The 12,070-nt window shown below is 34.4% G+C and overlaps 1 protein-coding gene across 13 annotated transcripts in view; it reads right to left on the bottom strand.

The window, feature by feature from the left end:
- Birc6 (baculoviral IAP repeat containing 6) overlaps nucleotides 1-12,070 on the bottom strand; it is a 242,185-nt gene that overhangs the window by 181,728 nt on the left and 48,387 nt on the right. For all 13 annotated transcript variants that reach the window (XR_010040847.1, XM_063230115.1, XM_063230081.1 and 10 more), the window contains exons 6-9: nucleotides 10,624-10,706; nucleotides 8,877-9,099; nucleotides 8,638-8,798; nucleotides 3,905-3,963 (exon numbers count right to left, since the gene is read on the bottom strand). Coding sequence is in view for 12 of the 13 variants with exons in the window: in XM_063230115.1 (XP_063086185.1) it covers nucleotides 3,905-3,963; nucleotides 8,638-8,798; nucleotides 8,877-9,099; nucleotides 10,624-10,706 (526 nt within the window). In the remaining variant the exon portion in view is untranslated. The remainder of the gene's footprint in view (nucleotides 1-3,904; nucleotides 3,964-8,637; nucleotides 8,799-8,876; nucleotides 9,100-10,623; nucleotides 10,707-12,070) is intronic.

Genomic DNA, 12,070 nt, shown 5'->3' on the forward strand with positions numbered 1-12,070 from the left:
AACATAAAGCAATTAAGGTACACGGAAAGTTCCTGTTAACTATTTCATTCATGATCTCGTCCACATTTTCCCTGACAGCTTCATCTACAGTTGTCCAAGAGCTAGAATGATCATACTTCGTATAGTATTATTACTATCCTCTACAACTGAAATATTTTCTACCTAAAAAGATGAAAATATTAAGCTGTAAATCCTACTTGCAAGTAATGAGGCTATTCATTTAAATACTCTTTGGTTACGATCACTAACTGCCATTACATTGCCATGAGATACTTATGTTGATTTTCTTTACTAATTTTGTGTTTTAGGTCAAAAACTAAAGGATGAAAGTGAAGGATTTTCCCCATTAAACGCAAGGCCTTTTGTACTCCAGGCAAGTGCTCTACCAAAGAGCCACATTCCTAGTTCCTGAAACTAACCTCTTTTTTTTTAACAAGCTGTGTACTACACTAAATCCTGAGGGTGTTCACCTATTTGCTGGACTAACCTGACAAACTAAACAATGTCTTAAGTTACAACAGAAATTTCTAAGAAAATACAAATTTAGTCATATATGTTAGGAAAACATATGAACCCTAAATTATATTTGCTAATGTAAACTGAAGCCAATAAAGAAGTATGTATAATTAAAACTGCATTACAAAGGAAAATATAATGAGTAGCACTATTATTCTGGTTCCCCTTAAGGATTCAATTAACATCTGGCAAATATACTCTATGAATATATACTATATTTTCAAGACTAACAAAAGTCACATTGGTAACTGACAAATCTCATGGGTAAGCAAACCTATCATCTCTTATACCAAGAGTTTCTATATACTACTAGACCAGAAAAAAAGTTTTTATACAATATACTTTAAAACATCCTTCAGTACAATTTCTTTTTAGACAATCATTTCAGGAAACTCGTCTCTACTCTACGTTCTTAGATAGTGGCAACCCCTCAGCCAAACAGCAAGGTTAGCAACTAGGTTTTATCGCAGTACTTTTCTAAGGCCATCAAATTTCAATTTGTTTATTTTGTTCAGAGTGCTGGGCATTGAATCCAGTGCCTCATGAATGCTACCACTGTGCTACACACTTCGCCCTCAAATTCCAATTTGAACTCTTCTTCAATCTCCGGCCAACATTCTTCTCACTCTTCATGACAAGTCCCATATTATGGCTTACATCCAGATCTCCCCATAAAGCCTCATGGACTCATTATTGCTCTTTTGGGAATGGATCAGGGGTGATACTAGATCAGTCCAGTGACTGGCTTACCATTGTTCTGGGTATGAATGATGGCTGTATTGAAGGGGTAAAACCTACTGCGGGTGTGGGGGGCAGCAGCAAACAGGCTTGTAGCCTGAATGGAATAAAAAAAAGAGGAGGAAGTCTTCCCATCTGCCCTGCCATTAACTGTTTCTCCTCTGGCCATGTCGCCTTGCCTTGGAATCAGCTGGACACAAACTGAAACCTCTACAAATTGTGAGCTAAAATAAACGTGTGTTCCTGTGAGTACCAGGTATTGTGTCTCAGTGATAAAAAAGTAACTAACATTCTCAGTACACATGAAGCTGAGGCAGGAAGACTGCTGAGTCAAGGCCAGCTTGGACTACAAAGTGAGTTCAAGGCCAGCCTGAACTACATGGTGAAATCTTGTCTCACAAAGAGAAAAAAACAAAGATCAAAAAAAAAAAAAAAAAGCACAATAAGTAACCAATACTTTTATATGTCCAAAAGCCAAACTTTTTTCATTAATATCATCTTTAAAAGTCATAGCTTTCAACTGAAAAACAGATATCTGTCTCTATCTACACTTAGATTTTTCAAGTTAAAAAATAAGAGTCTAGAGGCCAGGGTTATTTATAGCTCAGCAGCATAAGCACTTGCCTGACAAGTGCAAGGTCAAGAGTTCAATTCCTGATACACACACAAAGTTTATAATTATGCTGTGTCTTCCAACTTAACGTAAATCACCTACAGTTATAAATACAAGTTTTGAAATGGCACCTGTGTTTTTATACACTTCTAGAAAAGGACACCACTCATTAATATCAAATATATACTTGGCTATGTCCACAAGACTACCAGAAAGTCAAAAACAGTCTTTTAATACAACAAAATTAGTTTAAAAGAGTGTATTTTCCTATGAATGAAGCAGCTACAGACAAACCTTCAAATGAGTCAATAATCACTTTTGAACAGAAAAGATTTTTTTTCTCTTTTAATCTATGTGAATACAATACTAAATCCTAAAAGATATGTCGCATATAATCAACAAAAATATGTGATGTTTTCTAGATTTGGGAAGCAAACTAAACAGAATATCGCCTAATGAGAATGTGAAAACACAACAAACATGGATGGAAAAGATAAAGATAGGAAAAGGATAATAGACTAAACACAAGTATAAATTACAAACTTACAGAGATCTTAACAACCAGAGAAAAGTAAAAAGCTACACTATATAAAGCACAGGTTACAGTGAGAATGAAAAATTTATTGACAAAATTGACAATATGGAACTACATGTAGTACAGAACACTTTACAAAGGAAAAACTGACATCATAGGATTTGAGGGATCCGTCAAAATCAAAGAATTGATTCATAGAAGAGTTGAGGCTCTAAGAAAGTTTTCAGGGAACCACTTAGCAGCTTACTATCCTATACAACATTAAAATAGCACAATAGTAACTCTCTGTGGTCTTTGAAAAAGAGACAACAAAGTATAAAAAGAATAGTACTTTCATCGTTCTAAATTTTTCTACAACTAATTATATATTTATATATTACTTGGAGAATTCTCCTGCCATTTTTCTTGGGACTTTTCCCCCCTGCTAACAACTTCAAAACTGGGGAGTAACAAAAAAAAATCAGTCAAATCTTCTTCTTTAATAGCTTTCAAAAAGATTTTACAGCAAGTCAGAATTTGAAGAACATTTATTATTTTTTAACTTATGGCAACAAACGATACACATCTTTCTTAACACTTATAGTTACATAGGTTATCAGTTCATAGTATCTCATATTCAATTATGATCAAAATTTAATAATGATAACTTTCTCAAAACACAGGTATTGTATTTGATGCTTATAAGTATCTTATCTTTATCCCTAAAACTCTGAATCAAATTTTGGGGGGGAGGTAAGAGAGGGCCTCACTTATGCGATTCAGGCTGTTTGAACTTCCCATGGAGTCTGGGCTAGTCTTGAAATTGTGGCAATCCCGGCCTCAGCTTCCTAGCCTTGAGTAAAACGTTAATAACACACTTTACATACAGAAATACAATCAAATTGAGCTGGGGATATAGCTCAGTAGCACAGCACCTGCCTAGCAAGTGCAAGGTCCGGAGTTCGACTGCTAGTAGCCAAAAAAAAAAATCACACTGTAGTAACTAACAATTGAGGATTAAAAGTTGATCTAATATGGTAACTCTTGGATGCACTATTAGCCCATTCAATAGCATGAAAATATGAAACATACTCTTTTGTCGTGATAGTTCTAAAGAAACATTTAGTTGTTGCTGAAATGTCTGTGATTTTTATACCTTTATATTTTTTCATTTGTTTTCTTTTGGGAACTAAGAGAGTTAATTTAAATGCTACTTATATTTAAAAATACATTACAAAAATAAAATGAGCACAACTTTAATTTCAACATGTGGTGAAGATTTAATATTAACTATCACTTTGATTCCTCTAACTCATTAGAGAACCACTAAAATTTTAACTAGGAATCACTATATATTACTTATTCTAGATTTGTGATCTAGACTTCATATTTTTGTGCAAATCAAAGAAAATTGTGAATTTGGATTAAATAACAAATTTAAAATTAACTGGCATTTAGCTTTACTCAGAACTGTATAAGTTTATTATTTAAAGATTGAAAAATATATAAGATGTTTTACATACCTGTCACAGAATCAGATCTGGAATGGTCTTCACTATCTGAATCTTCCAGCAAATCATCACTTAAATTAAAAAGCAAAAACCATTTGAACTTTAAAAAAAAAAAGTATGTATCACATGAAAAAGCAAAGAAAAGCATAATGGTTTTTGTTTTACCCAGAAACAAGGTCATGCTATGTAGTTCAGACTAGCCTAGAGCTCACTATGTAGCCCAGGCCAGCCTCTTACTTGCAGTAATCCTCCTGACTCAGTCTCTTGAGTACAAGCACCACCACACAACATAAGCAATGTGTTTAACACTGCATGATACACATCTAAAACATACACTTACTAAACTACTTAAGTCAGATATACATAGTTCAATATCATAACTTTTAAGTAAGACCAAGAGAGTCATTTTAAATTATTAAGTAAATGTCTACTTCGAAGAGAGTATAGAAACCTCCAAGAACGCATAATAATATTGTAGGGATTTAAAGACTGTTAAGTGGCTGAGGATAATTTAGGTAAGTAAAAAGATAATTTAGTTAAGTAAAAGGATAAAAGAGAACAACAGTTAATAAAACCAAGCATGACCTAGCAGTTGTAAAATATTAAGAAATACTCTATTACTGAATTCAGAATACTCTAAAACCAATTAAATTTGTATGACACATGTGTACAAACACAACAATGTGCATTTTTATTTTGTAATTTTGTTTTGCAAGGAATGTTTAAAACTTTTTGATATGAAGAAAAGGTATTAAAATTCAAAAAGTAGCAGACAATAAGAAAATATTGCCCCTCCTTCGTTCTTCACTCAGCGGAGGACAAAAAGTGTCAGTCCCCCTTTTATATCCACCTTTATCCTGTCTTCACTATTAACTGACAAAAGGTATAATTACCAATATTAGGTTCTGTCTGTACTCAATCAGTACTTCTTTACCATCTTCTAAAATTCTGAAACTACCATTAAAAAAGATTTATTTTGCAGAAAGGAAAGGCAATTTCTCCTTCTTGACTATATTAATGGAAATCTGCAATGCATAGGTTTTTATGCTATTTTATACAGAGAATGGTAATCCCTATTTAAAACAGTTAAGGAGCTGGGTACAGTGCACAAGCCTGTAATCCCAGCTACTTGGGGGGATGAGGTTCCAGGCCATCTGAGCAACTTGCTGAGAATCTGTCTAACAATACAAATTTAAAAGGGCTGGGAATACAAGCTCAGTTGGAAGACCCTGAAGGAGGGGAGGGAAGAGGTAGAGAAGGAGATATAACCAACTATTGCTCAGCTGTACAAAGACAAATAGTAAAATATGATAGTACTACCTTTAAAAGAATTTAAGTTTGCTGACATTACAAAGAAAATTGTCACCTTAAATTAGTATAAAAATTTTTCTAAAATACCTATGGGTCCAGTATGGTGGCATGTACCTGTAACCCAAGCACTCTGGGAGGCTGAAGCAAGAGAATGAAAGTTTGAGCCCAGTATGGCAAACTTAAGTATCTTGGCAAGACTATGTCTCAAAATTAAAGAAAAAAGGACTGTGGATATAACTCAGCATGAAGGTTCTGGGGTTCAATCCCCAGTACTGCAAAAGAGTAAATAAATAAATATTTTTAATTACAAAAATTCTAAAACTCTTACATAATGAAATCATATTGGGGAAAATATAGAACTCCACATTTAAAGGATAAATTTTAGATACCAAACTTACTTCTTGATGTTCAATGTCAGACTGAACTATAGAGCAAGACCCTGTCTCAAAAAGATTGAAAATAAAAAACACATATACATAAAATAACCCCTTGATAATACTACTTTTTAAAAATCACATGGGTTAAAAAGAAAAAGCCAGATACACATAAATGTTAACACAACTTCACAGTATGATTGTGAGTACTCTATTTGCTTCACTATCCACCCCTACATATTCCAAGTTTTATACAATGAACACACATTAGTTCTATAACAGCCACCAAATTAATAAGCTTTTTGCCTGATATAAAACTTTGTAACAAAGTAACACACATGTGAGACAGGTAAGGAACTATGGGTAAGATAAAAACTTTAAGGTCTTGAAATATCATCATTCAGTGATATTATCTAACCAACATGAGGCCCTGGATTCAAGCTCCAAAGCTCCATAAATAAAATAAATAAACAAATAAAATTACCATTATTGTTCTTGAAAATTAAACTAGCCTCATTAGGGATACCTTGGTTAATACTAAGACTACTATAAACATCTTCAAAGTCGAATTCAGAAATTTTTTACCAATTCAACAAGATACACAAGCAACAAATGAAATCTTTAGAAAACAACATTTATTTATTTAAATTAAATGTGTTCTCAACTTTTCCCTACCTGAATTTTTTTTTAAGCATAGCCTCCCTAGGTAGTCCAGGCTGGCCTTTGAACTCACTATGTAGCCCTGTCTGGCCTTGAACCCACAATGATCCTCCTGCCTCAACCTCCTGAATGTTGAGATTACAGATGTGTGCCACCTCACCTGGCCCCGGCCTAAATTTAAAACAAAGACAAGTATCTTCTTAGAAAAAAGATCAAAAATAGTTCTTAAGCAAACTATACTTCTAATTACTTTAAATTTCTCAAGCTCACTTTCAATACATCTGCTATCACACCATCTTTCTTTACAGACTGCCTGACAATTTCTTGGGGAGAAAATAGTCCTATCCTATATTTATAAAAGTAGAGGATTAAACATTTGGCTGGACATGGGAACACACACCACATGGTAATCACAACACTTAGAAGACTGAGGCAGGAGGACTGCTGGCAATTTGAGGCCAGGCTGGACTAGAAAGCAAGATCTATTTCCAGAAAAATAAAACAAGGGAGCCAGAGGGATAGCTCAGTGGCACTGCACCTGCCTGTTATGTGCAAGGTCCTGAGTTCAATTATATGTCCAAAAAAATAGAAAAAGAAAAAAGAAAACAAAACATTTTACAAAGAGAAAGTATAGGTGTGTGCATATCACTAGAAACATACTTCTTTCAATATTTAATCTACCAACTGCAAAATCTCAAGTTAAAGTTCTAATTAAGAACTTTTTAAAAATACATGCCAATTTCATTATTTTGTTAACTTTTCACTAACTTCTAAGAAAATCACAGAAATCAATCATGCTTAGTTTCCAGCCTATTAGCAAACATGCTCAAAAACTCAAACAATGAGCAAATTGCTTTCTAATCAAGCTTTCACAGGGATTTACGGTAACTGAGAATAACCATAACTCTTTAATTCAGCAGACTGCAGAGCTAAGGCTTTACTTGCCACTAATCTCTACTATATGCTATTAGTAATAGGAACCAGACAACGGTAACCTTCCCAAAATCTATGTTACGAATTTTCTATTTGTCTTATAGTGAAATATTTCCGTTAATAAAATTTTACATTACTTCTTAATGAAAGTAATGCCACCAAGTGGGTTTGTCAAGTAAAATGATAAATCACTAACTGTAATGTAACACGGACCACACACTGGTAATGTCAGAAGGCCCTGTAAGTGAAGTGGGTAACATCCTCAGGCCAGTAAATGCATTTCATTCCACACTTCTACCTGTGGAGTCTGTTTCTGGGTTGTTTTTTTTTTTTTTTTTTTTTTTTTTTTTTTTTTTTTTTTTGGTACTGGGGATTGAACTCATGACCTTGCACTTGCCAGGCCACTTGCTTATGCCACTGAGCTAAATCCCCAGTCCTATTTATGGAGTCTTAATAGTAATAGGTTCAATTGTTTATCACAAACTGAGTAGCCTGTAAAATTCTTTGTTGTGCCCACTTGGGAATAATACAAAGGTTGCTGTGTGATCCTCATCCAGTTCAAAGTCACAACTGCTTTTATGCAAGAATTAGGTGGAGTTTTACTTTAACTCCTGCCCCCACGTACATCAGATGCAGCCACAAAACAACACACAAGGGTCAGGGGTTTAGCTCAGTGGCACATGTGCTGGCCTGGCAAGGGTATGGTCCTGAATTCAATCCCAGGTACAAAAACAAAACAAACAAACAAACAAAAAAAACCCACACATACACAAAAATCAAAGAAGTTAAGCTAAACAATCAAGAACCGCAATTATACCAAACTTTTTCTACAGCAATAATTTGATGCCTCAAATCACTGAAAATAGTAAATGTGCTATTCTCAATAATTACATTTTCTTGCCTCATCTCCAAGGTCATTTCACTATTCATTACTGAAATTCATTTAATTTGAGATGCTAATGAAAAACAGGGAGGCAGGGAATTTAGCTCAGTGGCATAAGCACCTGCCTGGCAAGCACGAGGTCATGAGTTAGATCCCCAGTACCAAAAAAAAAAGAAAAAAAGGGAAACTAACAATTCAGCTCAGCTCTCTTTGAAAAGATTTATTATAAGGTGAATCCTAGTAGAAAATAAAATCGCCTCCTCCCTTCCTCGCTCTCTCCTTTTGTGCTGGGAATTAAATCCTGGATCTCAAGCACTCTTACGCTAAGAGACAAACCCAAACCTTAGACTTTATTTTCTGTGGCAATTAAATCCAGTTAAAATAAATTGAGGTTAAAAAAATAGTATACTTTATAAACCATGGCAAGTCTGAATAAAAATTTCTGTGAGAATCATACAGCTTTTGGATTTCTAACAAAAATTTATTTCTAATCTCTTAAATTGATAAAATTTTTTCTGCCTCTTTAATAATGAGTAAAATTAGAAAAAATTCTATAAATACTACTAAACACAAATTCAACATACCTATCTCCTTCCAATTTTGGTATATCTGAGCAACTAGAGGAGTCCTCCAGCCATGCTAAAGTTGGTCTCCTTGAGTCAACTCCTGAGCTTGGTTCTCCTGATAGAATAAGCTGTTGTACAATTGCTGGATCATAGGCATTAATTTCAAACTTTAAGTGCACCTAAACAAATAAAAAATTCTAAGTTTATAACTCACTCTTTATCAGTTACTACTCGGTTCCTTCAAAATTAAAACATACCTTCATAAGTTTGGAAACATCCCATATGCAGATCTTTCCTCGTTTAGTTGCAGCAGCTAGAAAATGAGGGCAGCTCCCCGACCCAAAACAGGATATTCTGTCAGTTCCATCTGTACAAGGAAACTGTGCAGGACTTGTTGCAAGTGTGACTGACAATGGCACATTCTGTGTGTGCTCACCTTTCACAAATGGGCAGTTTGGGGAATGTCTTTCATGTTCGGACCTTAACACAGGATGAGGAAAGGAAAAGGCAAACAATAAAGTAGTTAAATTGCATATGAAACTACTAAAGAATGCACGGATCATCACTCTTTTTGTAAACAAAGTATTCTACTATGAAAAAGAATTAATCTGGAGCCAGGGATACAGCACAGTGATATAAGCACCTGCCTGACAAGCACAAGGTCTTGAAATTCAATTCTCAGTACAAAAAAAAAAAAAAAAAATTAAGCTTTTGGCAACAGCGCACATGGAAAGGTAAGATCCAGCCATGCCAAGGACATCCGTTCTCCTTGTCTATAAGCGTGTTTTGAGCACTTTCTCCCTCTTCCAAGTCCTCCAATAAAATGACTTGGACCTCCTCAAAAAAATTAATCTCACCAAATAATTCTATTTTTATTAGGATCACTAATACATTCAACCCTAAAGTCACATATTAAATAACAATATTCAACAATAATAGTTGTTACTTTCATTACAAATAAAGTCATTCACAGATGAAACTAAGAAACCAATACTATAATAAAATTCTGTTAACATACTGATACTTCACATATTATCTACAGTAGAACCCAATCAGGAAAGCAACTTATAAGTAAAAACCCTAAAAGATTAATTTCATGAAATATACATTACATTCTGTCCTCCAAATCCAAGAGACCCAAATCTGTAGATTTAGCCAACTATGGACAAAAAAATAAATGGAGGGAACAAACTGCATCTGTATTGAAAATGCAGAGCATTTTTCTTGTCATTATTCCCTAAAACATGCAAGAACTACTTACATAACATTTTACATTCTACTTAGGCAGAACGAGTAATCTAAGGATGACTGAAATTACACAAGAGGGTATCTATAGGTTACATACAAATACCACATATTTTTACAGTAAAAACAAGCATCCTCAAATTTTGGTGTCCACAGAGGGTGCCCTAATCATTATCTCACAGGTAAAAAAGTACACCTGTATTTTCAAATAGATGCTCATTGAGCATAAAGAAATACTAAACTGGGGGCTGGGGATTTAGCTCAGCGGCATAAGCACCTGCCTTGCAAGCAGGCGGTCGTGAGTTCGATCTCCGGTACTGATTTAAAAAAAAGCATCTATAAGAAATACTAACCTGGTTTACTAGAAAACAAAAACATAAGAAAAATAAAATGTTAGGAACTCAGGTCAAGACTCGCATGATAGCTATAAATATTTTCTCAGATATTAAAAGGTATCAACCTTAACAATTATCTGCCCAACTTTCTGTCTTATCTTTTCTTTGGCTTTTGTCTTTTTTTAACTTTCTAAGCTTTTCCCACGTACAGAATTTAGAATGCTGTGAGCCTGAGAGATACTATATGCTGACTGATGTGAGACACTGTAGACCGGGTCACTTTGTTCTCTTAGGACAAAAGCAAAACTAAAGACAACAAAACTATACATCAAAGGCAAGACAGAATATCAAGACCACAAAAGTATGATGTACAAGCATATTTATAGAACTTAAGTCTCTTACGCCCCAAAAGATCAAAACTTACCAAGGTTCATCAGTAGGTTCCCAACAAACGAGACATACACTACAAGTAAAACACATGGCTCTATCATCTCCAGAAGAAGCAGGCTGCAAATGGAGGGGAGAGAACTGGTTAATCATTAGCTTTTAGTAAAGGATCTTTGCAAAGATCATAATTTTAAGGAAAAACAGATACTGACAAAAAGAAAATTAGCCTGTATTTTTATGTACTAATGTTTATAAATTGTTTTATTTAAAAATAAGTTCATCAGAAAATGACCAGAACTCAATATAGAGGCATATATGTATTCAATTTTTGATCTGTAACCTTCTAGTTGCACTATTAAAGTATATGAAATACAGTAAAGTATATACTGTAAGTATATACTTTTAGTAAAGGAAAACAGTCTAACAAGTTTATTATTAAAAACTGAATCCGCACTATGGAGGCTGAGGCAGAAGGATCACCATGAGTTCAAGGCTGGCCTGAACTACATAGTGAGACCCTGTCTCAAAAACAAAACAAAGAAACCCCACTGAATCTGATACAGAAACATTAAAAGAAAAAAACAAGAGAAAAACAAACCAGGCATGGTGGCAAACACATGTAATCCCAGCACTTGAAAGGCTGAGATAGGATCACCAATGGGTTTGAGGTCAGCCCGGACTACATAGTGAGACCTTGTAAAACAGAAAGAACGAAAGAACGAAAGAACGAAAGAACGAAAGAACGAAAGAACGAAAGAACGAAAGAACGAAAGAACGGAAAGGAAAGGAAAGGAAAGGAAAGGAAAGGAAAGGAAAGGAAAGGAAAGGAAAGGAAAGGAAAGGAAAGAAAAGAGAGGGGAGGGGAAGGGAGGGGAGGGGAGGGGAGCAGAGCAGAGCAAAAGCAAAAGCAAAAGCAAACCAGTCTACCTAATTCATATAACATTCTTTAAAATATATATGGGGCAAAATGTTATAAATATGGGCTGGGAATTTAGCTCAGTGGCTTAAGCACCTGCCTGGCAAGTGCAAGGTTGTAAGTTTGATCCCTGGTACTAAAAAAATGGAAAAAAAAAATCGTAAATATGTTTTCACTTCTGGTTTTAAGCCATAAATACCTTAAAATTATGTATTTTATAATATTTAGTGCCACAAATAGTTTTATATTTTAAAAAATAAACTTCTGCATAATTGAGAATTTATACACATCAATAATTTTTAAATATGTAAATGCATCACACACATTTTAGATGTATACATAAAATGTTTAATAAATTTGCAACTATATAGTGAGCACTGAAAAATACTATGTTTTGCTATCACAAAGCCTGTTTATTTTTTGGATTGCTTTTGTGGTGCTAGTGACCAAACCCAAGGCCTTACACTTACCAGGTAAATCTTTTACCACTAAGACACAACCTCAGCCCCAGTTCTGCTATTAAAACATGAACTGAAATACATCTGAAAAACAATCACTGTTCACACTT

Source organism: Cavia porcellus, unplaced genomic scaffold (genome assembly GCF_034190915.1).
Source record: "Cavia porcellus strain 051 isolate PalLab524CR breed Dunkin Hartley unplaced genomic scaffold, mCavPor4.1 scaffold_1, whole genome shotgun sequence".
Taxonomy (NCBI): domain Eukaryota; kingdom Metazoa; phylum Chordata; class Mammalia; order Rodentia; family Caviidae; genus Cavia; species Cavia porcellus.